A 26,862-nucleotide genomic window follows, 5' to 3' on the forward strand; every position below is an offset into this window, starting at 1 on the left:
GGTGTGACTCACACTTTTTAAAACTAACAGATTCATAGGCCGTAGCTATAAAAGGGGCTGAGATTGAAAGGTTGCCCAGGAGATGAAACATTTCATTTTATGGATCAGTATATGACAAAGTTGATTGGTAGGTTTGATACAGGTTTTAGGTACGCGGGTTGGGTCTTAAGTAGGGACTAGCATTTGCCATTTGGTATTAGGTGCTGGGTATTGGTACCAAGTCAGCACCCACTTTTTGCATTTTACGGGATCGGTACTTTTGGTTTGTATTTGTAAGGTACACCGGTATTGTGGGTTGATTCACCTTAGAATACCGGTACCGTACCAAGCACTTTCGGTACTGGTACCCACTTCTTGTGTTTTTTAGGATTAGTACTTTTGGTTCGGTGCCGACCTTAGACTTAAGTTTTACTTCAACCATTTTGCTAATAAAATATTGTGATTAGCTTCACAATTTTCTGGTAAAAAAATTGTGGCAGGGATACATATGCCTTTCACCTGCTGCTCAGGGTTTGACCTTCCTTGGGATTAGCTTAACAATAAGTGAAAAATATATCAACTTTCATGTTGTGCACCACTGAGCCTCAAAGTTTGACCTTCCTTGGGATCATGACATCCAAGAATATGATACGAACTAATGGTCAACGGGTCAATCAATAGTAGGTTTGTTGAGTCAGATAGGCAGTTGGATGTTAGTTGTGAGAGATAGTTGTTAGTTGAGAGGGTAGTTGGAGTGTGAGGGTATAAAAGGAAGGATTGTAATAGTATAGGGCATGTTTTGAAATAATAACAATTTCTCCCTTAAATCTCTTTGTAACCGCCATTAATGAACTTTCTGTTGAGCTTCCCGAGCGTTAATTGAGCTGGACCATTGTGTATTCAATCTCGAACTCGTCTAAATTCAGTTCTTAACAGAACATACCAGATATCCGATATGCATGCATGCGTTGACTCAGATATCACTGGTGGCAAATGCAAGGACAGAGATATGTTATGTTGGCTTCATAATCTACTGCTTGACATTTTCCCCTATTTTATAGCACTTTTATCTACTATTATAGAGTCAATGTTGCGTCTTTCAACAATCAACATAGTAAGTATATCATCATTACCTGAAAATATAGTGAGATTCTGTCTGGAAAAAAAAAGTGAACAGTTATAGCTCACAAGGAAAGACATGACCCCCAACCCTGTTCAATGATTTTTGTCCCAAACGATAGTGTAATAAAATAATCAATCACCTTTCTTTCATTAGTCAAATTGTTTCCTAAGGATTTAATATCCATTTGAGAGAGAATCTGTTAACATAATTTTACAATACAAAAATAATAATAAACCCTTAATCCAACAATTTGAGTAAGGTGTTCTTAATCCATTTCAATCTGAAATAAACACAACTTTCATTGTAGAGAACAACTGTCATCGCTGCTGAAAATTAAGGTACTTGATGGCACACACAAAGACGATGAAAAACACAAGGATCCAACCAATATGTGCTGCGGCCACCACCGGAAGGAAGTCGTACTCAAACCCAAACTCCTCTTTGATGAACTCTTTAACTGTCATATTGCCAGCACCAGGAACCTCAAAAGAGAGATCTTGCTGACCAACTTGGCTGGTTAAGAGACCATACACTGTCCAACTCAGAGGAGTAACCCAGTAACACCATCTACTCCATATTGGTATTTGCTGCCAAGTCAGTAGATGGTCAAATTAATTGTATTTTATCGATTAAAGCTAATAATAAAAGATGACATACCGGTCTAGGAATGATAAAACCCGAGAACAAGTTCCAAAGGCAAAGGAAGAAGTAGATTAAGACAGCAGAAATTTGGGGACTTGGTGTCAATGACATGGTCATCATGCCAAACATGGTGAAGTAGATGACACTCATCAACATATAGAAGTAGAACCATAAAAATTTTGCAGCTGTCCACTCAAATCCGATCAATGGGTACAAAAGGATGGTGTAGATGCTAGTTTGAATCACGATATAGAGCGACTCTATTGTTACCTGAACATCATAATTAGTATATTTGTACTCGTATTACATGTTTACAACTTAACAAACAAAACCCCATATACAATCAAATTACAATAGTTTCCTTTGTACGTGGAATGTCATGAATCTAGGTAGTCGAACACACTCAAGGCGCAAAGGGTGAGACTTAGGCGTTTAAAAAGCGAGGGCGTTTTTAAGCAACGCACACAGACCTTTTTAATGCTTATATTCAAAGCCATATTTGGATGTTTCAGGCCGGCGCAAGGCAGTACGGTTGCGCTGGGCTGGGCCTGGGAGCCTAGGCGAGAGCAGCCTTTAGTTTATTTATTTGTGATTATTACCTGGGCAAGAGCATATGGTAATGATGAATACATCCCAGCAGCTCTTTCACGGTAGAAAACTGTTCTTTCAACAGCAACAATAGGCTGCACGGCATTTTGATTGATTGCTCCATGGAAGACCACAGCAGCAAACAAAGCTCCCATCATGTTCAGCAGATCTTGTTGTTTTTGTCTGCATGCAAAAAACCACAATTAGTTAGCTTGAATTAACTAGAGAATCCAAAAGCCCACACATAGTATGTAAATACTGAAGCTAACGGTCTATAACAAGTACGGGCTGAGTTGACCAAAAACATTGTTGTATGCTTTTATCCAAAATTATATAAAAGCATTTACATCTTTTGACCCTTGTTGAAGAAAACAGCACCGAATATGGCAGCTATTACAATGGTGGTGACAAATCGAGTGACATTATATTGTGGGTTTCTCCAATAAGACCAATGTTGTTTCCATAAGCAAGCCTTGCACTGTACAAGAAACGGTTGGGCATATTCCGTGTGAAAGAAGAGGTCTTTGGAACCATTTGAAGGAGTACTAACTTCTCTAATTACTTGTTGATTTTCCCTGCCAACAACAAACATAAAAGAAAAACTATTACTTATGTCTGAATTGATTCATGTATGTTGTTACAATATCAATACTCCCCCGCAGTCAGAGGGAAAACAATAACAAACAATTATAATAATAATAATGTAAAAACTAGCTTCCATCTCGATCCTTGATTTGTAAGTCGCAATTTCTGCCTGCCAAAATTCCAGCAAACTTCAATTCATAATCGTCAATGAATTGTTCATGAGGAAGAACATATTGCAGAAAGACTTTGACGGAAACGGAAAGAAAAGTGATATGCTAATGAATGAAAATTCTCGACGATCTGGAACCGAAATCGGGACTTCATTTCAAACGGGAAATAAGATTAGTAAACATGAAATGAACAGTGGTAGGACAGGAGGGTTTTACAAAGTGGTGACGGCTAGGGTACTGTAAAATGGTAGAATTGATTGATGTATTCCATTCAATATGTTAAACCCTGAGCTCGATATACTCTAGCAATGTCAAGTGGAACCACCACTCTAGTATTATGCACTCTAGACGTTTATATATCGTACATTACTAATAAGAAAATACACACAAAATAGTTGTTAAGTCGGTAATTTGGTTCGAAAAGTAACTATAGTCCATTGCCATCATTAAAACTATTGTTTTATAGTGCACAGGGTTTCCTAAGTTTCACAATTACTCAATCTTTTTTTTGGCAGACGACTAATAATCAATCACTTTAATAATAAAAAAAAAACCAAGAAAAAGTCGAAATTATCTTTTAACTTACTGATAAAGAGAAGAATTGAAATATATCTCAGCAAAGTCAATGTTAAGTTGACTCTCAGCCGCAGATGATGTCACCTCCAACACCCATGTGGCAGGATTATAACCATTCCTAATCTTTGGCACTCCTGTAATAGCCTGTAGCAACAAATATCATAGAAAAAAGACCACTCTAAATATTCAAATAAGATGTAGAAATAACACTCACTTCAAAGTAGTCCAAAAGTTTGTGAGATTGTTTCCCTAAAGGTCCAGCATAAATAATTTGTCCTCCCATTTTCATCAAGATCAACTGCAAGATAGTTAAGATTAATGTCATGAAAAAGAGAATATTTAGAAGATGTTGGGCACACACACACACACCTCATCAAATGATTCAAAAATGTGTATGCTTGGTTGGTGAATTGTGCATACAACAGTTCTTCCCGTGTCAACAGTGTTTCTTACAGTACGCATGACAATAGCAGCAGCTCTAGCATCAAGACCAGTAGTGGGTTCATCCAAGAAGATGATGGATGGATTTGCAACCAACTCAACAGCTATCGTCAGCCTTTTTCTTTCTTCTATTGAGAGACCATCCACTCCAGGAATACCCACTAAAGCATCCCTTATCGGATTAAGCTCCATCAGTTCCATCAATTCTGCTACAAACATCTAGTATTCAAAAACAACCAATTTTACATGCTAACAGTCAGTTTAATAATAAATTTAAAAACTAAATATAAATTTAAAAAAAAAAATCACAGTTGAGACGATTAGTGAAATACCTTTCGTGTCCTTGAATCTACATCTGAAGATAAACGGAGCCAAGAAGAATAGAGAAGAGATTCATAAACAGTGACGTTTGGAGAATGAATATCATTTTGTTCACAATAACCGCTAACACGAGCAAATGTTGCCTGGTTCTTCGGGTGACCAGACACAAAAATGTTTCCTTGGATAGATCCGCCAGTCTTTCGTCCAGCTAAAACATCCATCAAGGTTGTTTTTCCAGCGCCACTGACTCCTACAAGTGCAGTTAATATTCCAGGCCTAAATGCACCACTTACATCCTTGAGCAATTCAAGACGACCACCTTCATCCCCTTTTGTCCTCATTTCCTGGTGAAAACAGTTCAGTTTTAATATTAGTTTCACAGATCAGGTATTAACAATGAATCACTAGAAAGAAGACTCACAGCAGGCATATCAATGCTGTAATTGACATGGTTGAAAGCAAGAGAAAGGGGTGTAAATGGCAAAACCATTCCTCTTCTTTCCATGTGCTCACCTGAGCCAACAGCTGACCCATTTTTCCCTGAAGTATTTTTCACTGTCATATGGGCACCTAAAATCATTGACACACTTATATAAATGCGCTCAAACTTTCCATGACTCTTGTGTTCCTTTATAGCATGGTTAGTCATGTTGGTTACTTTGTGATGTACACAGAATACACTTAGGGTTGTTCAAATAGCTCGCTCGACATCCGAGCCAAGGTTAGCTCGCTTGTTTCTACATTATATGTATATCATATGTATTACTCGTTTTTTATTATATATATGTAGGTCTAGGGTTAATTTGGAAACCCACTTTAGTTGAGAAAACCGTGGAAACCTTGTGTTATGCTATCTAAAACAACATATTTTTTTATGAAAAAACTATGGGACGTAATATACATATTTCCAAGTGTTTTTGGCAAAAAAAAAAAAAAAAAACCAAAAAAGCTCCTAAGGGATTTGTTTTTAAATAAATAAATAAAATTCCTATGTAACAAGTGTGTAACATATAACAACGTTTTGTTACATATGGAACACATGAAAGTTTTTTTATTTTAATATCCACAAGACGCTTGATATATATACACACACACACACACACACACCTATATATATATATATGTTTTGTTCAAAACACTCAAAAGGATTATATTACATGCCCTTAATTTTTTTTAAATGTGTTGTTTTAGATAGTGCAGTGAGAGGTTCCAAAGTTTCTTCGACTTAAGTGGGTTTTCATTCTAGTTTTCCCCTATATATATATATATACATACATGTGTGTGTGTGTGTGTAAATTAAAGGTACAAATTTTGAGAAATAAACAAGTTGGCTCGAGCTTTTTATGAGCTGAGCTCAAGCTCAACATTTCAGCTTGTTAAAATATACGAACCGAGCAAAGCTAGCTCTTTTAACTTCGAGCCCGAGCCCAACCTGGCTCAGCTCAGCTTGTTTACAGCCGTAAATACACTGAAGAACCGACAAAAGTTTATGCCACAAAACTTACATAATGAAAAGGATAGAGGCCCAACCTTTATAGAGTTCACTTTGGCTAAGTTCACTGTTTAAACTGGTGGCATCACTTTCATCTCTGAAAGCAGTTTTAGAATCACCAAAGGCTGAAAAGGTTTCAAGGAAGGAATCATGAGGTAAAAGCTTAAATTCTAAAATACAAAATCAAAAAAGAAGATACTAGAATTAGGTGACGTACGATTTAAGAAAGTCAGTGCTAGAATAAATAATATGTTGAAGAGAAATGAGAAGCCAATCAGTACTCCAATAGAAATATAGAACCAGTAATCCTTAGTGAAAAAACTCCTTGATTTGAGAAGGGCCTCCCCAACTGTTGAAGCATTAATTCGTGGGTCTATGTTGGGCTGCACCAAGAATATATGAGAAATGACTTGTAGGACTGCGAATAAGTTGCAGTGGAGTATTTTCTTAGTTTCAAACATATTTTGATTTTTGTAATGAAATTCACAGGTTTGGGTCAGTTAAGGTTCAAACCCGTTTAGCTAAGTGGGTCGTGTTCGTGTAACGCCGGTGGGTTCACTGGTTGACCCGTATAACCCGTTTATTTTGTAATAGATTTTTATAGAATGTGTTTCATGTCATTAATTAAATTGGTTGAATATTATATGCGAAAATTTAAAACTTGAATGAGAGTATCACATAAGATTTTCATATGAAAATGTAATTGTTTTATACACATTCGTATTTTTGTTGTAAATTGTATATATTTTAAGTACTAACATGTAAAAGAAAAATAATTATAAAAAGGTTAAACGGGTCGGGTCAACCCGAGAATATCCGTGTCGTATTTGAATTCATGTCTGACATGATTTTTGGGTTTGTGTTGGGTTGGATACGTCAACCCGTGAACACAACCTGTTTAGCAGAAAATATAGAATTTGCTGAAAGAGATATGAAGTATTATTTAAAGTACTTACAGCACTCCATCTATCAGCTAGAAACTCATTTACAACTAAGGCATTCTGTGCATACATCATAGGAGAAGCATAGAATCCCCACGACATCCATGGTTCCGTATCATCTGATTTTATCGCCAACAAACAGACATAAAATTTACTTTTCACAACTTATCACATTCAACATATATTTTGGGATAACCAACTACATTAAAACAGTAGTAGATAAAATCAAAAGGTGCATGCAGAACAATAAAACAGTAAGAGAAACTGAAAAAGGAAGCTTACTCTTGGCCACTATGAATCCTCCAAGAACTAAAATCAGCAACAAGGTGAAGGCACCCAAGGTGTTTGCAAGAACCTCTGTTCTTGCAACAGCAGCAAGCAATCGGAAAAGGGAAAGAGCCATTTGATGTATTGCAGAGAAGGTCAGGAACTGCTTAATAAAACTGAACCACAAAACTTTGACATTTTAATGAAACCCAACTTTATAAATACGCTAGGCAGGTGGCCTTCAAGAGGTTATGATAGGAAAATAGTGGAAGCAAGAATTGAACCTGAGACCTCTCCTAGAGGGGAATCAGGTGCTTACCACTACACCCCTTGTAGGTTATACTTAATAAGTATTAGTTATAATCTTATTTCCAAAGTAGGAAGAAAAAGTTCAAAAATATCAAAGAGTAACTGTTAGCAAAGGTACCTGCTGGCATCTGGTGCATATCCTATAGTATAATATGTTAAAATCACCCATATGCCTGATTCCATGAAAGACAATGGAATTTTAAGTACCCAAATGGGGATAGCAAAAGCCCAAGCTGGATAGAATAATGAGTCTCTATGTTTATAGAACACCGGAAGCCTGATTACAGTCAATATAAGCTCAGCCATCCCATTAAACATCACAATAAGGAGAGCAAAGAAAAGAGACCCGAAAAACCTCCCTCCATCTTCCAACCTTCCGGCGTGCATCTTAGTCCTAAAGAACACGGCCATGGCTACTAATGACATAAACGTTAACTGAAATGTTTTAAATATGTAAAGCATAGAGTTACGCTTTGTTAACAACCACTCCTTTTTGAAACAGGCCTTCAAAAGCTCAAGGTTAGATATTGCATATTTTTCTTTCACCAGTGCATCTGGATGCGTTTTGGATTTATCATAAGGAGTAGCAATATCGCTTTCAAGTTTCTGACCAATGCGGAAAGATTTGAAAGCCTGCACAAACTCAGGGATGGGGATGTATGTGTATGGTTGCTCTGGCTTGAACCAGTATTGTTGTTGATCTTTCCTTGAAGTTACCTCTTGAAGAAAGTCAGCCACCCCCTTCCTTTCAGGGCACTTGAAACCCATGCCCTCAAAAAATTCAACAACATTTTGGCAAGGACCTTGATATACAATCTGGCCTTCGGACATCAATATGAGATCATCGAAAAGTTTGTATGTCTCGGGATCAGGTTGCAAAAGGGATATGACCATGGTTAAATCCATTATATGTACCATTTGTCTTAAGACCTTGATGATATTATAAGTGGTAGAACTGTCCAAACCAGATGATATTTGGTCCATGAAGAAAACCCTTGCTGGTCCAACTAACATCTCTCCTGTGTATGATGAAAACAGAAACAGATTGATTTTAATCATATGATTTGAGTTAAGAAAATAAGCAGGTTTGCTTATTGCTATGGGCATACCGGTAGTAACACGTTTCTTTTCTCCCCCAGATATCCCTCTTATCATTTGATCACCAACCATAGCATCAGCACATCTTTCCAACCCAAGTATCTATTATTATTATTATTATACAGCAAAGCAATGTCATCACAAAAGCATTTATTTGATATTACATGTTGGTTTTAAAATAGTAATAATAATAAACCTTGAGGATATAGTTGGTGGTTTCCTGGGGTGTGTCTGGATCCGTTTGTTTGAGGGCTGTGCCTAAGCAGCGTCCTGAAAACTCCAATGTCTCTCTGACAGTCATCTCCCCGGTATGAAGATTATGAGGACTTATATAAGCACAAGTTCTTTGAGGAATAAACTCAGACAGTTGGTGCCCGCAATATGAAACATCCCCAGAGACCTGGGAAACACTTAATTAATAATATAATAATAGCATAGGTTGTTGTTTATAAAACCAAATTCAATAGTATTGTATATGTGAAGGTGAAGGTACTTTCTTTAAGATGATGATGAAGCTTTCCTGCTAGTGCTAGCAACAAGGTTGTCTTGCCTCCACCAGGTGGGCCTAGAAGCAGTGTCAACCTTGATGGTTTTACAATGCCGCTAATCGAGTCAAGAATTTTCACCTTTCTCTTCTTCTTACAAGGGACGATCCCTATCACTCGGCTCTACAATAAACACTAAGGTAAAACATTCTAATAGGATAGGATAGGATGATGATCATGAAGAACGTACCTCAATTGAGTTGAAGATGGTATTAAAGAGAGATGGAAGAGCCCTGTCACCTACATTAACATCTCCTACCACTGATACATTTTTAAATCTTACTTCGATCTTTGGTGTCTCCCTACAATCAAATCAAATCAAATCAATATACATACATACATACATACATACATACATACATACATACATACATACATACATACAATTTTTATTATCTACTTGCTCATACTATACTATACTAGCGGGAGGAGAGGTGTAGTTAGATTCAATAAAACCTCTTTTTTTACAAATATCTATACCATTTTGTTGGATCCATATTGCTGGTGGTGGGTCACGCGTTTAGAATTACTACGGGTCCATCTTTAGGGTTTTTGATGATTTAATGTTTAGAGGTTTGATTGTATGAGTTTAAAGATAATAATTTTATAAAGATAATAATTTGATAAGTTATAGGATGAATTTTGAATTTTATATATATAGATATATAGATATATATACACACGTATATATATATACACACGTATTTGATTTTATAGTGTTTATTAGATAAATATAATATTTAAATATGGTTTTAAGGGATATATAGAGAGACATGATCACATATAAAGGGGATTATATCTTAGTCAATCTTATCTTATCTTCTCCTTTCTATTTTTCTACAACTTCAAAATCGATCATTTACAAAACTCAACCATTTTCAACCTTTTATTCACTTTCTATCTCAATAATTACCATATCATAGTGCGATTTTCGCAATGTTTTCAAGACCGGATCGGATAATGAACCGGACGTCTTACTGGTTCACTGGTTGAACCGGTCGAACCGGTTTGACCGAATTTGAGACCGGATAATATGATAAGTATGTATATTATTAACAAAATATAAAAATATTTTTGGAACTTTTCAATGTTCAAAACAAAAACACCCATTTAGCATTTAACAAAATGAACAAATATGCAAGATAAAAAATAAAAACTTTAAAAATGATCAAAGTTATGTAATCATTTTTTTTCCAGAAAAAAAAAGTATATAGTTGATCAATTATATCAGAAACAACAAATAAAGTTCAAATTATATGTAGCCATCACACACCGAACAGGCGCTCAAGTAGTCCTTTTTGGAGGACAACCCGACAATACTTTCAAGCCTATACGGGTGAGAACAACCGAACCGTCGACTCCCTCTCGTATCATTTTATGACAATCCGTCTCGATTGCGAAAGATTCAAGATGATCCACACCACCGTGGAGTTCGAGGGTGATGATTTCGGGGATGACGACATCATCCAAGTGGCTCTCATCAGCTTTAGGCATGTGCACCACCGTGAATTCAAGCTCTGCTCGGCGTAGAAAATCATTAGATTTTTTATTTTAATTATCTGTTTTTTAGTTTCGTATTTTTATTTTATGTAATGTTTTTAAAATTTATGTAATGTTTTTTAGTGTTATGTATTTGTTTACTTACTAGTAATATTTTTATAAGTTTTTAATACATTTTATATAATTTTAATTATAAAATAATACAAAAGGTGTATGACACGTGTCGAAAAGAGCCATGTTTACACGCCCTAGGCCACACCGTCTGTTTTAAAACCACACCCCGTTCTGATGCGTGGTCCACGTGTCGCATAATGCCCCATCTTCAAGCCTTTCCACACCGTGTGGTCTAACCAACTCAAACTTAAAAAATAAGGAAGCTCGATTGAAACACTGGCCAATTGATTAGATTAGCAAAAAAAAAAAAAAAAATACACAACTATGTATGGCAGCAACCTGGAAGAAAACCAAACGTCGCTCTGGCCTCTCGTTCAGACTTAGACGCTGCATTCTTCGACCTTCGTTATTGTTGTTTTTATTAATATTCTATGATTGCACGGTAAAAAAAAAAATTAGGATACCCCTGATTTAACGGGCTAGGTCCGCCACTGCACCCAGCGGCAAACAAACTCCCTGATCACACTCACCGACATCATACCGACCCCCCTTAGACACAATCAATACACAATTTTTTTTTTTTAGATTATCAGGTCATCGAAAAAATATTGTTGCAGACTACGATGGATAGTAGTCATGGAGGAGCAAAGAAGAAGAAACGTGTTGTGCTTGTGTGTGAGATTGGAAAGGGGTGTGCGATGTGGGACGAATGGGGGTTTGTGTTTTTGTTTATTTATTTTGAAGTAGATTACATAAAAAGTTTCTATTTATCTTTGTATAAGGGTAATAGTTATTTTGAAGTAGATAAAATAGGGGAGATTGAGATGGTTTGGGCATGTGAATAGGAGGCAGTCAACGGTGTCAGTTAGAGTAGTGGAAACACTCACTGTGGAGGGAAGGAGGAGTAGAGGCAGACCCAAGTTGACTTGGGATGAGCGGATTAGACATGATTTACTAGAGTTGCACCTCTCTGAGGACATGGTTCATGATAGGAGTTCGTGGAGGCGTAAGATTAAGGTTAATGATTTTTAGAGGGGGGTACCGTAGTATCTTACTTGGGTCTCAAGGGTGAACTTTCTTAGACACTTTAAGAGGTCTTACTTGGGTATATGTGGTTTCTGTATGATATATTTGTTTCAAGTTTACTGTGTTAGTTACCACTTCTTTTCTTAACTTTTCTTCCGTTAATTTGTATTTGGTAACTTTCTACTTCTACTTTTACAGTTCTACGTGTTTACATGTCGTTTGTTTTGAAGCTGGGGGTCTCTCTGGAAGCAGCCTCTCTATCCACAAGGATAGAGGTTAGGTTTGCCTACATTTTGTTCATTTAGCATTTAACAAAATGAACAAATATGCAAGTTAAAAAATAAAAACTTTAGAAATGATCAAAGTTATGTAATCATTTTTTTTCCAGAAAAAAAAAAGTATATAGTTGATCAATTATATCATAAACAACAAATAAAATTCAATTTATATGTAACCACCACACGCCGGATAGGCGCTCAAGCAGTCCTTTTTGGAGGACAACCCGATAATACTTTCAAGCCTATACGGGTGAGAACAACCGAACCGTCGATTCCCTCTCATATCGTTTTAGGACAATCCGTCTCGATTGCGAAAGATTCAAGATGATCCACACCACCGTGGAGTTCGAGGGTGGTGATTTCGGGGAGGACGACATCATCCAACTGGCTCTCATCAGCTTTAGGCATGTGCACCACCGTGAATTCAAGCTCCGCTCGGCGTGGAAAATCATTAGATTTTTTATTTAAATTATCTGTTTTTTAGTTTCGTATTTTTATTTTATGTAATGTTTTTAAGATTTATGTAATGTTTTTTAGTGTTATGTATTTGTTTACTTACTAGTAAATATTTTTATAAGTTTTTAATACATTTTATATAATTTTAATTATAAAAACTCTTTAAAATATAAATTAAATAATGAAACAAATGATATAATAAGTATCTATTAAAATTCATAGCAATCTTGAAAACACATGAATATAATATCTGAAAATTAGTTAAATTAATATATCAAGATGTGTAGCATAATCGAGAAAAACTGTTTAAAAATAACTACAACTAATTTAATATATTTTGTAGTAAAATCGTAAAAATGTATAATCTAATCTGATTTGTTTGTTACGATCAATTACTTGGCACATTTTGAGACGGTGTGATTAAACCATGACGTCTCTATTTTATTTTTGTATCTATGTGCTTAGGAAACACTTTAGTTCCGATGAGATACAATCTTTTATTATTATTGTTATTGGTTTTATATTATTTAATCCCGTATATTTAAAATTATAAAAATTAAAACTAAGTTTTATATATTAAACATGTGTAATACTCGAAGTTTTAACATAATATCTTAATAATAATAATTTATTTGCACATTACCAACTATTGTTATACCTATTGAATTTTTAATTATTTAAGATTTTGAGCAACTTCTATCGTGCTAAATTATTTATCATTTCTTAAAAAATTATATATAAATATTTACTTACAAAAAAATTTAAAAAAAATAGATTTTTTGTTAATTAAGAGATATAAAATAAAGATGAAAATAAATAAAATAGATTTTGTAAAACTGATTTAAACTTAAGTAAAATTACGTGTTAGTACCCAAAGGTATTACATTGATAAAATTAAAAAAAAAATGGAAGGGTATTTTAGTCATTATATTGATAATTTTGGTGTTAGTACACAAAGGTGTTACAAAATTGAAACCATATCTGTTAAAAAAAGTTAGTACTCAAATGTGAAATTGGCTATAAACCACAGGGTCTATCTGTATAATTAACTCTAGTTATTTTATACAAAGTTAACAAATATTTTAATGAAATTAATGTTATAACCTAAACTTATTACAAACGAAAACTACTTAACTAAAAAATGAAACTTTTATTTATACCTAAACTTCAAATGTGTGAGTAGAGGCAATCCAAAGAAATACAATTATAATTCGCTTACAAAAATCATATAAAATAGAATACTAATTAAAAAATCTTCACAGGGTACCTTTATTCAAAATTAGCAAGTTCATACTAAATTATTACGTACGTTTTATCACACGATTTGGTCACTTCAAGCTTTGTTAACAACCACTAGGATTCCCTCATACTTCGTGGTGAGCTTTCAATCAGTAACAGTTTGATTCATAATGGTATAATCTCTCCCTCCTACATTGATACGTTGCTCATCCAAAAAAAAGAAAAAAATAAAAAAGTAAAAAATCCCTCCATTTATGATATATGTAGTCTAAAATTCTAAATTTAACAACCCCTCTTGTTTATAGGAAATGTTTGCATTTATTTATGATATACACCGAACCTTTTTTTTTTTTTTTTTTTTTTTTTTGCATCACGCTTATTTTCTTTATCCATGGTGTGTGAGTTGTGAGAAAATAAAATGTGAGAGAGGTATTAAAAAAATATTAATTTATTTTTTTTTTAAGTTTTAAAAGTTAACAGTTATAGAGCCGTTGGAGGAACAACTATAAAAAAAGCATGCATTTCAAGTGGTGACTCCACCCTGATTTGCATTGTTCACCATGTGTGTATGGGGGATGGCGGCGGTGTACCCGCGCGGTAAACTCTCTCACCGCATCCATCACCTCTTACGTCCCGACACCCTTACGAGGGTAACTAATTATAATTAAATAAGGAATACATACATTACAAATTTACAACCATCAAATCTGTAAAGTAAACCGATTTTTTACGGAAATTATAAACAGTAATGAGAGGAAAATTGGTGCAGAGTGAGACACTGGTGGACAATGATAGGAGACCCAAGAAAATTTGGGTTCGATCCTTGAGCCAAACGGGTTTTACCGGTAATTACACTGTCGTGCCTACGAGCGGGTGGGCTACCGGGTTTTCCCCAGAATTGGTGGTGGACTTGGGTTACTCTCGGAGTAATTCGTTTGATCCAATAGGTGTCCCGAGATGCCGAGGATTAATTCTGTTGCCCGTTAAAAAAAATAAACAATAACACGAACAATTATTTTGAGACCAATAAAAAATTTACACCTAAATCGTTATCAATTAGCAAAACAAAACCATTAACAAGGAAAAATTTTGGATTCAAATCATGATACTTATTTTTTCTGAAACAATTAAAATAAAAAGAAAGTAAAAATAAAGTATCACCTGTCGATCCTTTCTCTTAGTCTCTTTAGAAAGTTTTGTTGATCATCTACCAAGTCATGCTGTGGCTTAATCTCCAACACGGAGCCACCAATTGCTGCCATATCACCGACCAGTTCAACACCTCCCTCCACCCATAACTGCCACCGTAACAGGGCGGTGGAAGGAAGTTTTGTATGACTACTGAGGAGAATAAAAAGATAAATATGAAAACCAAGAGAAACAGAGACGTACACACCAACTATACCCTTAGAATTGGGTTATATATAAAATACAACACTGCATGCATGAGCTTAATCAAAGGAATGGACATGTCAAAATCGGAAATAAATAAATAAATAAATAAATAAATATATATATATATATATATTTCCTTATTTAAGACCGTGGGGTATGGTGGGACGGGAATTTGGGGCATGGGTTGACATGTGGACTTCGAGGGACACCACTGGTCAGTTGTATGTTGGGTCGGTATGGCGGGGCGTGGCTAGCCCGCGTGGGTTGGCCACGTGTATATTTTTTTTTCAATTATTATAAAAATACACACAAAATAAAAAAAACCTAAAATTATTATTAAAATTTCCTAAAAATTACAAAATCCTACAAAAAAAAAAAATAAAATAAAAAGGATTACAAATCTAAAAAAAACATATTTAGACATATAAAAAAACCCCTAATTAAGCGTTAGGTAGAGTGAAGGGTTGAGGTAGCGATGTGGATAGGCGGTGGGGGGTTTTATAGTAGTTGGGGTATGGGTTTGGCTTGGCCAAACGGTTGTTTTTTAAATTTAAATCCTAGCCACTATAGCCTAGCCAACCTAGCCAATGAGAGCCGGCCACGGAAGACCGCTAGGCCCCGCCTAACGCCCGGGCTGAAACCCCCGCCCAAGGGGCCACGCCGAAACCCAAGCCCACCCAGAGTGATGACTTAGGCGTTTGTACCCAACCCATGCCCCAACCCCACCCGATACCCCATCGTCTAATATGTATAAAAGGTAAGAAGTCGGTTTACTTTAACTTGTGAAAAACGATATTAGACTCAAAATAAAAATAGAAAATATATGTTTATAGATGAATTTGCCTAACTTGAAGTATGCGCATATAATATATATATGTGGGTGCTTAGGGGCAAAAGTGAAAATGCACTAATTTTAATGTTATTTTACTAATTTCGTGAAAATAATGTTAAAAGAGGTGGATAGTTAATCATGCATCATGTGGTGGCGTTGATAGCCGAAAGACAAGGGAGTACATGCATTAATCAACCTTTGTCTATAGGCAGTATATATATATATATATATATATATATATATATTATTTTAAGTAACTTTTTTTAAATACATGACCGTTGCACAACAGTCAAAACCATCGAAATCATCACATCTCACGTGGCTTTCTCCGCTGGCCAAACCAACCCGCTAGAATGGCAACGGCGTATTGGCACGACTTAGAAGCCGGACAAGGCATCCCGCACGGTGCCCCGTCCTCCCTTATAGTAAGTATACACTTCATACAAAATAACAATTTTAGATATATTGTATCATTTTCTAAGAATTGTATATATTTATCTACTAGTTAAATTTATACAAGATAAGTAGTAATTTTATATATATATATATATATATATATATATTAATTTTATATATATTATATTGAAGGGGCATGAATAGTGTCTCCTTCCCACATACCATTAAATGAATTATTAAGTGTGTATTATATCAATTTCTTTGGCTTTAGCTTTGCTATTGGTGGAATTTACTAAGTATAATGATGATGATGTTTATAAATGAATTATTAAGTGTGTATTATATCAATTTCATGTGTCACATTTGATTTTCTGTCAATGTTGTATCAATTTAAAAATAATAATAAGAGTTTGGAATTGAAGGGGTAAGGTCCCAAAAACCTCGCTTTAAGTACTTGACACCATACCACAACCTTGTCTTTAAAACCTCTTTAGACCTTGCGCGGCCGCGCACCGGTCCAACAAAGAGGACACAGAAGAAAGACAACAAGCAACACCTGCGCGCCAAAAGGAAATTAACAAATCCTTGCGCCTCTCTCCATAACAAACATGGATAAAAATCCCAGTAGGCATTCCCGCTTAAATAATAACCAGACTTGGATATTATTACTTCACTGCTACCACACGATAAGGAGTCACACTGGATTACGACTGTAATCTTCTAGAAGACTCAATCGTGCACCACCAGACGGTTATAACCGTCTAGGCCACGTGTCATCATCCCGGGCTCCCTTGAAGTCACGATGATGGCATGGAATCAAAGAGAAATCTCCACTTGCCCACTTTCCACTGTGCTCTCACGTAGGATTAAGAGAATTAACGGAGGGAGAGATAACCGCTTACGGAGTTAGCACATTCCGTCAATATTTCAATAACAGGTTTTCCCGCCCAAACTCCCGGCTATAAATAGAAGAGTAATTCAGGTACAAACTTCAAGTCATACTCACTTCACTTATACTTCTTCTTCTTCATATACCGATACTTATTCTCACGCCGGAGGGTGGTCACGGAGAGAACCCCCATTCTCCCCGTGGCGAGTCTGACGGTGTCTGTTTTGCAGCTATCAAGAAGAAGAGAAGATCTATCCCTTTGAACCGAACGAGAGAGAACCAACCCTTTTTATGCAGAACCTAACCCCCTGGATTATCTGATTCCGGTCATTTATCCAGTGTTTCTTCATTGGCGCCCACCGATTTTTCTGTTTCATCCATTTTTTCTCGTTTTCGATTCACCTTGTTGTTTCCATTTGTAAATGGAAGAAACTTCAAATCATCGTCAAAATGGCCCTCGGTCAAATTTCGTTAACAATACCCAGGTTGAGGGTATTGTAGAAGAACCCTCGGATGACAATGAGGTGCAGTTCACTAATAACCATCCAAACGAACCTGTCACCCTAGGGGTACAGCCTGAGATCCCTGTAAGCTCAATTCTACCCACAGGAGGGACTCCAATCTCCTGGTATGTCAGATCTCAGGGGGCATTGAATGCTATGTATGCACAACTCTGTGCACAAACTGCTCCCCAGACCCAATCACGAAGGCCTGTATCCCGAAATCGAGCACCATCAGTCCCACACGTTTCTCAGCATGATGGACCATCACGGGTCCAGATCGAAGACACTGAAGTCTACTCTAGATCTCCAACGAGATATGAGTATACTCAGTCCGAAAATCACAGGAGAGAGTACCAAGATGAGTCCCACTCTTATAGAAGGCCATCAGTTCACACCAGGTTGGGTTCACAACAGAACACCCACACCAGTGAATATGATCAAACTTACCGTGAAGGAGATAGTGCCAGTGTGTTTAGTCGATTACAACCGAACTACAACAAATGTAGACCCCGCGCGGTTTACAATCCCGAAGGTGAGCACAATTATGATCTGATCTATCGCCCTTCAGAAGCGGCAGAGAATTCCAAATTTATTAGCGAGATTGCTCTGGCCCCATTAGAAAAGTGAAGCTCCCATCCAACGTAGGCAAGTTTAACGGTATGACGGATCCAGATGACCATTTGCGAGTCTTCACAAGCGCATGATTGATGGGAGGCTGGACTCTACCAATGTGGTGTCACCTCTTTGTTCAAACCCTTACTGGCGCCGCAAGGCTCTGGTTTGACAACCTGCCTGTGGGAAAAATCACGTCATGGGTAGACTTGCGCGAGAAGTTTTTGGTGCACTAAAGCCAGCAAAGGCGATCCATCCGCGACACGGCGGATCTAATGAATATCTGGCGCCGTGATGATGAAAGTTTAGAAGACCTCATTACTCGTTATAATAAAGAAGTACTTGAAATAGGCAACGTTCACGAGCATCTGATCCGAGCCCAATTTAAAAATGCCGTCAGGTGTGACGACATGATAAAAGTTTTGTCCGGAACGGAGGGACTCCCAAAAAGCTGGGAAAAATTAATGGCGGAGGCTAAAGTCTATGCCCAGACTGAGAAAAATCTCAGTACCAACAGGTCGCCACCACCGCACAACCGTCCCACAGATTTAGGCCCGAGCAGCGGGAAAAAATTTAAAAAAGGTTGGCGCGATTCAAGTTCGGGGAATTATTCATCAGAAGATGCACGAGCTACCATCAATAAGCTCACCGCACAGAGGGAAGCTAAACAAGAAAACAGGGAGAGACAATGGACTCCCCTAACCAAAACTCCCGCGGAAGTACTGACTACGGAGGATTACCAGTTTAAGCCTCCACCACCTATGAAAAACAAACGCGGACAGGACCCGAGTCAGTACTGTGATTATCACAAAGACAACAGTTATACCACCAATAACTGCATCTCCTTGCGCACTGAGATCGAGAAGGCGCTTAAAAGAGGTGAGCTCACTCACCTATTACAAAATGTGCGCAAGGAGATAAAACAGATCACTCGTGGCGAGGAAGGCCCGAGTAAAAAAGCAAAAAATTAAGCAACAACTCTATGGTCTCCTCGCAGATTGCAACAGACTCTACAGTTTATCAATTCTGAGGGAGAAATAGAGTGTAAGTTAAGTCCCGTGTAATTATTTTAATAGACTTTGTACGGCCTTTGCGCCTTATCCATGAATAAACAACAAAGTTTCTATTATTCTTGTGTTTTTTCTTACAAAGTGCATGCAATTTCTTTTGGTAAGCGCAAAAACATTATGGTAAATATAATACAAGTCTCATGAACGGTCAGTGATTACAACACGCGAGACCATACGTTCACACATGAGCTTTATACCACCTTCATTCGCCTTACCTAATCAAAGTAATTGTACCCATGCAAAATATTGTAAACCAAAAACACATCATACTACTCCTGGCGCACCAATACGCCTTAAAAATTGTCAAACACGGCAGTGTTTCAATACATGTTACTTGCGCGGCAGCGCATTAACAAAAAAGGAATACACATTCAAAAAAGACTACAAAAATAATTGTTCATACAACCACAAAAGGAAACCTACGCTAAACCTTCACCTTCATTTCCATCCGGGAAGATTTCTTTCAGTTGCGACACATGATCTTCGGATTGCAATGCAACGTTTATAAGATCCATGACAGGAAGCTGTAAGTTGTTGAATTCTGTTTTCATAGCTACAAGGGCAGTGCCAGTATTAACACCATGAGTAGCGGATCTGCTAGTATCCCAATCAACTTTCAAAGCATTAACAACATGGTGCGAGCATTCTGCATACCCTTGAGCATATCCGTAATTTCGCGCAGCAACCACCAATCGCGCAACTGTTATATCTAGTTCTTCAGAATTCAACACCGATTCGGCAACCTATAAAAGCAAGAAAGGCAAATAAGGAAAAAGCACAAAAATCTTCCACAAGAATTACAAGCAGAAAGCAACTTACACTGGCGATTCCGCGTTCCTTCAGCCATAACATGTCACTTTTCAAAGGCTTAAGTTCACTCTCTGCCGTCGCTCGCGCCGTTTCAGAATTTTCTAACTTTTCTTCAGTTTCAGCTAGACAACGGGAAGTTTCAGCCTTCTCAGAATGCGCAAGCTCTAAATCTTTCTTGAGTTGTTCCCGATCAGACAGCAAAGCAGTAAGTTCTTCTATCTCTTTATCTTTAATAGCAAGAATGGCGCATGTATATACCTCTCGTTGTTCACTTCGTTCTCTGTGCGAACGCGTTTCATCTCGCGCAGTTTCAGCGTCAGCTTTTTCCTTCTTTAACTTTTCGATCTCTGCATCTTGTTTCTTCAATTTCTCAACCTCAGCCTTGAGATTATTGATAACATTGCAGAGACCCATCTTCTCGGTATTATCTTTCTCGCAGATCTTTTTCCAGTTCTTGCGCTCCTCGGAAAGAAGGGCAGCTTCGGCTTCCGCTTTTCTCTTCCAGCCCGCAACGGACCACTCTTCAGTTTTCCGATCAGTCTCAAACTTAGCCTGATCAGCTTCCAGTTTAGCCCGCAACTGGGCAACACGAATCTCATCATCAGCAACTTTCTTCTTGGATACCTTGAAGGCAGCCCACTCCTTATACATACTGTGCCACTCACACACTATGCGGTGCGTAGTGGATGTATAAGAAGCAACCTCCTCAAGATAGGCATGATAAGTTTGATCGTGAAGATGTCCCTCTTGAAACTTAATTTCTACAGGCGGAAAGGTCCCCTGTAGCCAGTCTCGGCATACGCGCCAATCTGAAAAGGTGTCCCCTTTCTTCAAATTCCAAACAGGGATGTGAATTTCAGAAGCATTCTTTTCTGAGTAAGTTCTATAATAATAATCCCCCCAGAGTTTCGTCTGGGCGGATTGGAGAACTCTTGCCAGCATCAGAGAATGAGCCTTGGTCTTCAACAGTGACCTTCTCAATGTTCTCAGGCATAGAACCAGAAGCTTTGGAAGGAGAAGTTGTAACATGGATCTCTTCAGCAGTTTTCCCTTTTTTCCAAATCATGAGCAGCAAGTTCAGGAGTTTGTGGGTTACTAGCACCATCCACAAGCTCTGGGCTAGTAACCTTTTCTGCATCCACAGCATCATCAACAGGCTTATCAGTCTCAAGATTCTCAGCCCCAGCAGTCTTCTCCGCCTCACGCTCAGGGATCTCAGTGTTCTTTAATTGGTCAGCAACAGATGCGCGTGGGGGAGAGGGCGGAAGTTCTTCATTAACCACAGGCGATGGTTCTGTGGGAACAGGAGAATTTGGTTTTTCTGTAAAAACAAGCACATGAATCACACTTATTCAAGGAAGTAAAAGGAAGAGAGCAAAAGATAAAACTTACCAGGAACAGATTCTAAAATAAAGGCATCCAGGTTACCCCTCCTAGTAATTTTCTTTCGCTAAATCTTCTTCGCAGGCTGACCCCCAGCTTCAACATCGGGTTGTTTTCTTTTCCCCGCTTTCTTCCTCACTAAGCGCTCAGGACTGGATTCCAAATCAATAGGATCATCAGGATTCGAGGGAGGGATATCAGCAGTATCTTTTGGTTCCGGTTTCGGTCTTCTTATAACTGCAGGCGCAAGTCCCTCCAATGAATCATATACCACCACATAATCACACCAGGAGTCAGAGGAACGACGCATACCTTTCTTCTCTCCTCCAACATTTTTTGCCTTAGAGGGTTGAGCTTTCTCGGCATCACCTTTCTTTGGCGCGGCAGTAGTTGTCGGCGCACGTTTTTTCTTCTCAGGGCCTACGCCCAAATTAGACAGTTCGCCTACTACAAAACAACAAATTAACTTATTCAAGCACGCAAAGACAACAAACAAACCACCGCAATAAAAACTTACCAGCACCAGCAGCAGGTTACGCAGACAGGTCATTATCCCGTGGAAGAATAAAGTTCTTCACAATGTGGTGATACCACGGTTCCTCATCAGGTTTCTTGGGAAGGGTAGTCATTTTCCCACCTTCCCTCTCAAAAGCAACAACATATGGAGAAACAATTGCGCAAAAGGGGAAACAAAGGCAAATTCAAAAAAAAAAGGAACAGGGCAAAACCCAAATCTTACCTTTACCATCCTCCATATACACCGGTTTCTCTTCTCGATTTATCTTCCAATTCAGACTCATATTGGCACCAACAAGGGCTTTCTCTGGCAAGGCAATAGACGGAACGTCTTTCAGGTCCTAATACCAATTTTCGTCGATAGGGGTTTGAATGGTCTCAGTAGGAACATCCTCTTTTCCCCTAAAGATCATCCTCATCGGAATAACTCCTGCCTTGATAAAAAAGAATTTCTGTTTCCAATCATGAAAGGATTTCGGCGGTTGCAGCAAGATCTTCTTTGCAGACGCTCTTTGCATAAAAGAATAAAACCTCTGAGAACAATGCATTTGGTGGAAAACACGGAATCGAGGAACTGTTGGTTCGATATGCATCGTTCGGCACACAAATTCAAAGAGGCGAACCCTAACCATACCAATAGGGTGCATCTGGGAAATGTGGAACTTGTAATACTCAAGAATTTCAAGGAAAAATTTCGTTGCAGGCAGACGGAAGTTGCCTGCACAGAAGAAATCCCAAAACAAGGTCACATACCCGGCCGGAGCATCCGCCGCTGTCTGACCCTCGTCAGGGTATCGGGCACCCCAGTTTTCCGGAAACCTGAGATTCCGAATTAAACCGTCAAAAGTTGCCCTAGACCACTTTAACGGTGGAAGTTCAGCAGCCATCTCTTCAGTAGAATCTTCGTGGTGATCTCCGGTTGACATAAGAAAAAGAAATTGCAAATTCTTTCCAAACAATGAGTAAAGAAGACAAAGAGAAAAGAGGTTTTAAACAATGAGTAAATACTAAGTACTAACGTGTAAATTTAAATAATAGGTTAGCTCATTTGGTAGAGGCTTTTGTCTTTTAGTGGGATGTTTTTTATTCAGTCCCAGCAAGGAGTAATTAGGATTTATTTGATGTAATTTAGGATACGCTTTGTCATTAAAAAATGATACCCCTAAATAATTTAAAGTGAAAACCCATTTTTTAGTCTATTGATGAAGTAAAAGAACATTTAAAGAAACATATTTTTGTTACGTGTAGATTGTTAGATTTTTGATATAATTGGGATTAACTTAGTGAACAAACTTAATTGTAATACATATCAAGCAAGTTAGGAGGTGCTGGAGTGCATGCTTGTTTGAGTTATTACAATTCAAAGTGTACGAACGAAGTCCGTAATCAAAGGGGGTTCCAAGGGGGCAAAGCCCCCTTAGCGGGGGTCCGGGTATGGACGAAGCCCGTAATCAAAGGAGTATCCAAGTCCGGGGGCAGAGCCTAAGGGGCGGCGGTCCTTGGCTGGTCCAAGGGACCTCTAGCTGGGGTCGAAATGGAAAATGAGGCTCTTTTAAGGATTTTTTATTCAGATAATAAGATAACTGCCTAATGGCAGTTACCCTTCCCTAACCCTTAATTTTGTAATCAGTGTTTTGGTCACAATATCATCTCGTTCAATATGATTTCACATACACACATACTATTTGTTGGATTACTCAATCTGATTTATATCTGATTGAATTATTCGGGAGAACCACCAAAATAATTTGACCGGAAAATGACCACACACCTTTCAAATTATCCGTGATAAACATAATTCCCAACTGTTGGGATTGAACCCTACAAAGGAATAGTTGATAAACCCAAAACTGGATCAGAGCAGTGGATTCATCATAAGCAGTAATTTGTACATAATTTTTCCCCTTGAAAGTGGCCTAACATCTGATGACTCAAAGCACCGCCCTTCACAACTGCTGCTGATCTTAAAGACTGATGAAGAGTTAAAGCACTAAAGCTCAATCTACTGTTATGTCTCAAGTACTGCTCAAGATCAAAGCACAGCTGGAACTACAACAGTGGAATGAAGAATCACTAGTTTAGTTTTGATTTGTATCGTAATCAGTAGTTTGTAAACAGTAGTTGTATTGGTAAGTGTTGTAGGTTGTTAGGAGGTTAGATGTCACTTTCATGGTGACGTCAACTAAAGATGCTCAGTGGTTGTTCTGTACTATAAATAGAACAGTATTCTGTACTGTTCTATTAGCTCTCTTCTTCACCAAGTCATTCTGTACGAACAATCAAGTGAGCTCAGGCTGAGGGGGAGATTCGTGCATGCATGCATTATAGTTGATTATTGTAATAAATACAATCATTTGATTATGAGATAAACATGTTTGCTTAAAAATCTTTCTTCCATTGATTGTGTGCTGAAAGTTTGTTTCATCTATTTCCGCTGCAATTAACTCTGTTTCATTTTCATTCTAATCAAACAAACACAATCAAAGGAAACTCAGATCCTAACAATTGGTATCAGAGCAAGGACAGTCAAATTTGATCTAACAATCATTTTGACGTAAAATTTCAGCTCAATTTCGTTGATACTCTTGATTATTCTCGATTGTTCGGTCTTAGTTGAAAAACAAAGTAAGGTGTAATCACGCAGTAGCGGATCTAGGATTCTGACCAAGCGGTAACGTTTTATAAATAGGCGGTAACGAAATCGAAAAAACGTCAAAATTTTTCCAAAATTTACACTAAAAACGTCAAAAATTTTCCGACCAAGCGGTAGCGGAGGCTACCCCTTGTTCCTCTTTACATCCGCCCATGTAATCACGTACAAGTTGATTATTCAGTACCTGTAAAACAACCAGAGTGGCGTCACAATCATAGGATAACACAAACAACACTGTTTCACTCTTCAAACCACCTATGTTGGTCAGATCTGAATGCAACATCTGGGAGCGAAGGATGAGTCACATCCTAGCTCAACAAAATACCGGATGTCGGAAGTCGGTTGTCTTTGGACCACATGTCCAATGGTGCCGAGTGCTGAGGATCTAAAAGTTATGGTACCTAAGAAAATTGAAAACTATTCTGAACAGGACTTTCAGAAAATTGAACTGGATGCCAAGGCATTTAGCATCGTTGCATCTGCACTCCCAAATGAAATTTATGCTAGGCTGTTACATTGTAACTGTGCCAAGGAATTGTGGGATGCACTTAAGGAACAATTTGGGGGGACTGAAGAAGTGATTGAAAACAACAGGGAAGTTTTGAATCAACAGTATGAAACCTTTTGTCACATTAAGGGTGAATCATTAACACAACAATTTGAACGTTTTAGCTGTCTCATAAGTGAACTAAAACTTGTTAAGGTTGAATTTGCTAATTCAACACAAAATAGTAGGTTTCTTAGGTCACTTCCTGAAAAAATGGGACACAATTGCTTTTGTAACCAGAAATTCAGTTGGGTTCAAAGATCTGACACTGACCTAGCTTCATGGTAGACTCCTGACCTATGAAAGGGAGTTGAACTAGAAAAAGAAGTTACAAGAGAATGGGAAAGTTGCAGATGACTACTCATTTGGCAACACAGCTCTTTTGGGTCAGGAAGAATCTGGTGGTAGTAAGGATCAGAGTTATGATCATTACATTGACATAACAGCTGGTGGAGCTTTTAAGAACTCTGACTCTTACTTATCCAATTACGCTTTTACAACTAATGGAGAAAACCAGAATTCTGACAATCTGTGCTTTGAACTCAATGATCTCCAGCATTTTGATCCAACTGATCTGGAAGAGATGGATATTTTGCACCAACTTGCACTGCTGAGTGTTAGAACCAGCAAGTTGTATAGGAGAACAAGGAGAAAATTTCCAGGGTTACATGGGAACTTGAAAGTAGGGTTAGATAAATCAAAGATCAAATGCTACAAGTGTAATAGGTTAAGTCATTTTGCTAGAGAGTGTAGGAGTCAAAACAGTGCACCAATCATCACACATCCTAGCCCAAGACCACAAAATAACCAAACCACTGTGCATTATTCCCAATATGCCCATGCTACTCATATAAACACTTCTCACTATGCACACCCTGCAACCCTTGTTCCTGTGCACTATGTCCAAACCACTGTTCCTCAGATACAGTATGTTCAAGCCCCAATTCCTCAGGTTCAGGTGCAACAAGTTGCACCTCAACAAGCTGCACAAATAGTTGTTCAACCAGATCAGCAAAGCTTTTTCACCCAAGGCGTTGTTGACTGGAGTAGCTTACCCGAGGATCTGGGTGATTAAAAGTTTGCTCTATATGCTGATAATGTTACTTCGAGTGATGAATTCTGTTTTTCAGCATTAGAGTCAATTCCTAAAGGGCTGGAAACTGAAGATGGAACATCCAGTGCTGAAACAGTGGATACAATTGCTGAAGCAGTGGTTACTGCTGTTGTTGGTGAACAACTGTTGAAAGAAAATTCAGAACCCCTGTTGGAACCACTGTCTGAGCCCTGGTCTGCTGAAGAAGATGAGAAGAAACAAGGTGAAAAAGAAGAGAAGAAACCAGAAGAAAGTGAACATGTCTGTGATTGTGCCATGATGTCTGTGATTCCTCGAGGGTTACTATTAGCTGATGATGATAACGGCTAGGAGTTAATTCTTTTGTTTTGTAATTTGTTCGTTTTGACTGGTGTGTTTTTGTAGGCGTCTTGTTTGCTGACGCGTGTAGACTCTCGGTTGGCATGTCTTCCGAGAGAACTGGGAAGTACTTTTGCTTCTCACTTGTTTTGTTT

The 26,862-nt window shown here is 37.8% G+C and overlaps 1 protein-coding gene across 6 annotated transcripts; it reads right to left on the reverse strand.

Moving 5' to 3' along the window:
* Positions 1-1,222: 1,222 nt before the first annotated feature.
* Positions 1,223-15,102, reverse strand: LOC110908346 (ABC transporter G family member 39). 6 transcript variants are annotated; one of them, XM_035983199.1, is made up of 20 exons: positions 14,852-15,102; positions 9,268-9,379; positions 9,030-9,200; positions 8,729-8,932; positions 8,544-8,634; positions 7,919-8,453; positions 7,553-7,828; positions 7,141-7,301; positions 6,874-6,977; positions 6,135-6,300; positions 5,956-6,042; positions 4,847-4,995; positions 4,437-4,769; positions 4,033-4,323; positions 3,878-3,961; positions 3,674-3,807; positions 2,680-2,907; positions 2,344-2,515; positions 1,760-2,014; positions 1,223-1,689 (listed from the first exon to the last, which is right to left on the reverse strand). In XM_035983199.1, exons 1-20 carry the CDS (start codon positions 14,950-14,952, stop codon positions 1,420-1,422), a joined length of 3,924 nt encoding a protein of 1,307 aa, XP_035839092.1. In that variant the 5' UTR covers positions 14,953-15,102; the 3' UTR covers positions 1,223-1,419. The 6 variants fall into 6 exon arrangements, with proteins under 6 accessions (XP_035839092.1, XP_022008969.1, XP_022008968.1 ...); XM_022153277.2 differs by having other exon boundaries at positions 4,847-4,965; positions 7,553-8,453; XM_022153276.2 differs by having other exon boundaries at positions 4,847-4,980; positions 7,553-8,453.
* Positions 15,103-26,862: the final 11,760 nt, after the last annotated feature.

This window comes from Helianthus annuus, chromosome 14 (assembly GCF_002127325.2).
Source record: "Helianthus annuus cultivar XRQ/B chromosome 14, HanXRQr2.0-SUNRISE, whole genome shotgun sequence".
In the NCBI taxonomy this organism is placed as follows: Eukaryota; Viridiplantae; Streptophyta; class Magnoliopsida; order Asterales; family Asteraceae; genus Helianthus; species Helianthus annuus.

Bases quoted from the DNA above. Each gene is read 5' to 3' on its own strand.
- LOC110908346 (XM_022153275.2), bottom strand. From the start codon at position 14,952: ATGGCAGCAATTGGTGGCTCCGTGTTGGAGATTAAGCCACAGCATGAC. The intron at 9,380-14,851 runs GTGATACTTTAT...ATTTGATTGTAG, and splicing joins CTAAGAGAAAGGATCGACAG to GGAGACACCAAAGATCGAAG. The intron at 8,454-8,543 runs GTATGCCCATAG...CATCATACACAG, and splicing joins AAAGAAACGTGTTACTACCG to GAGAGATGTTAGTTGGACCA.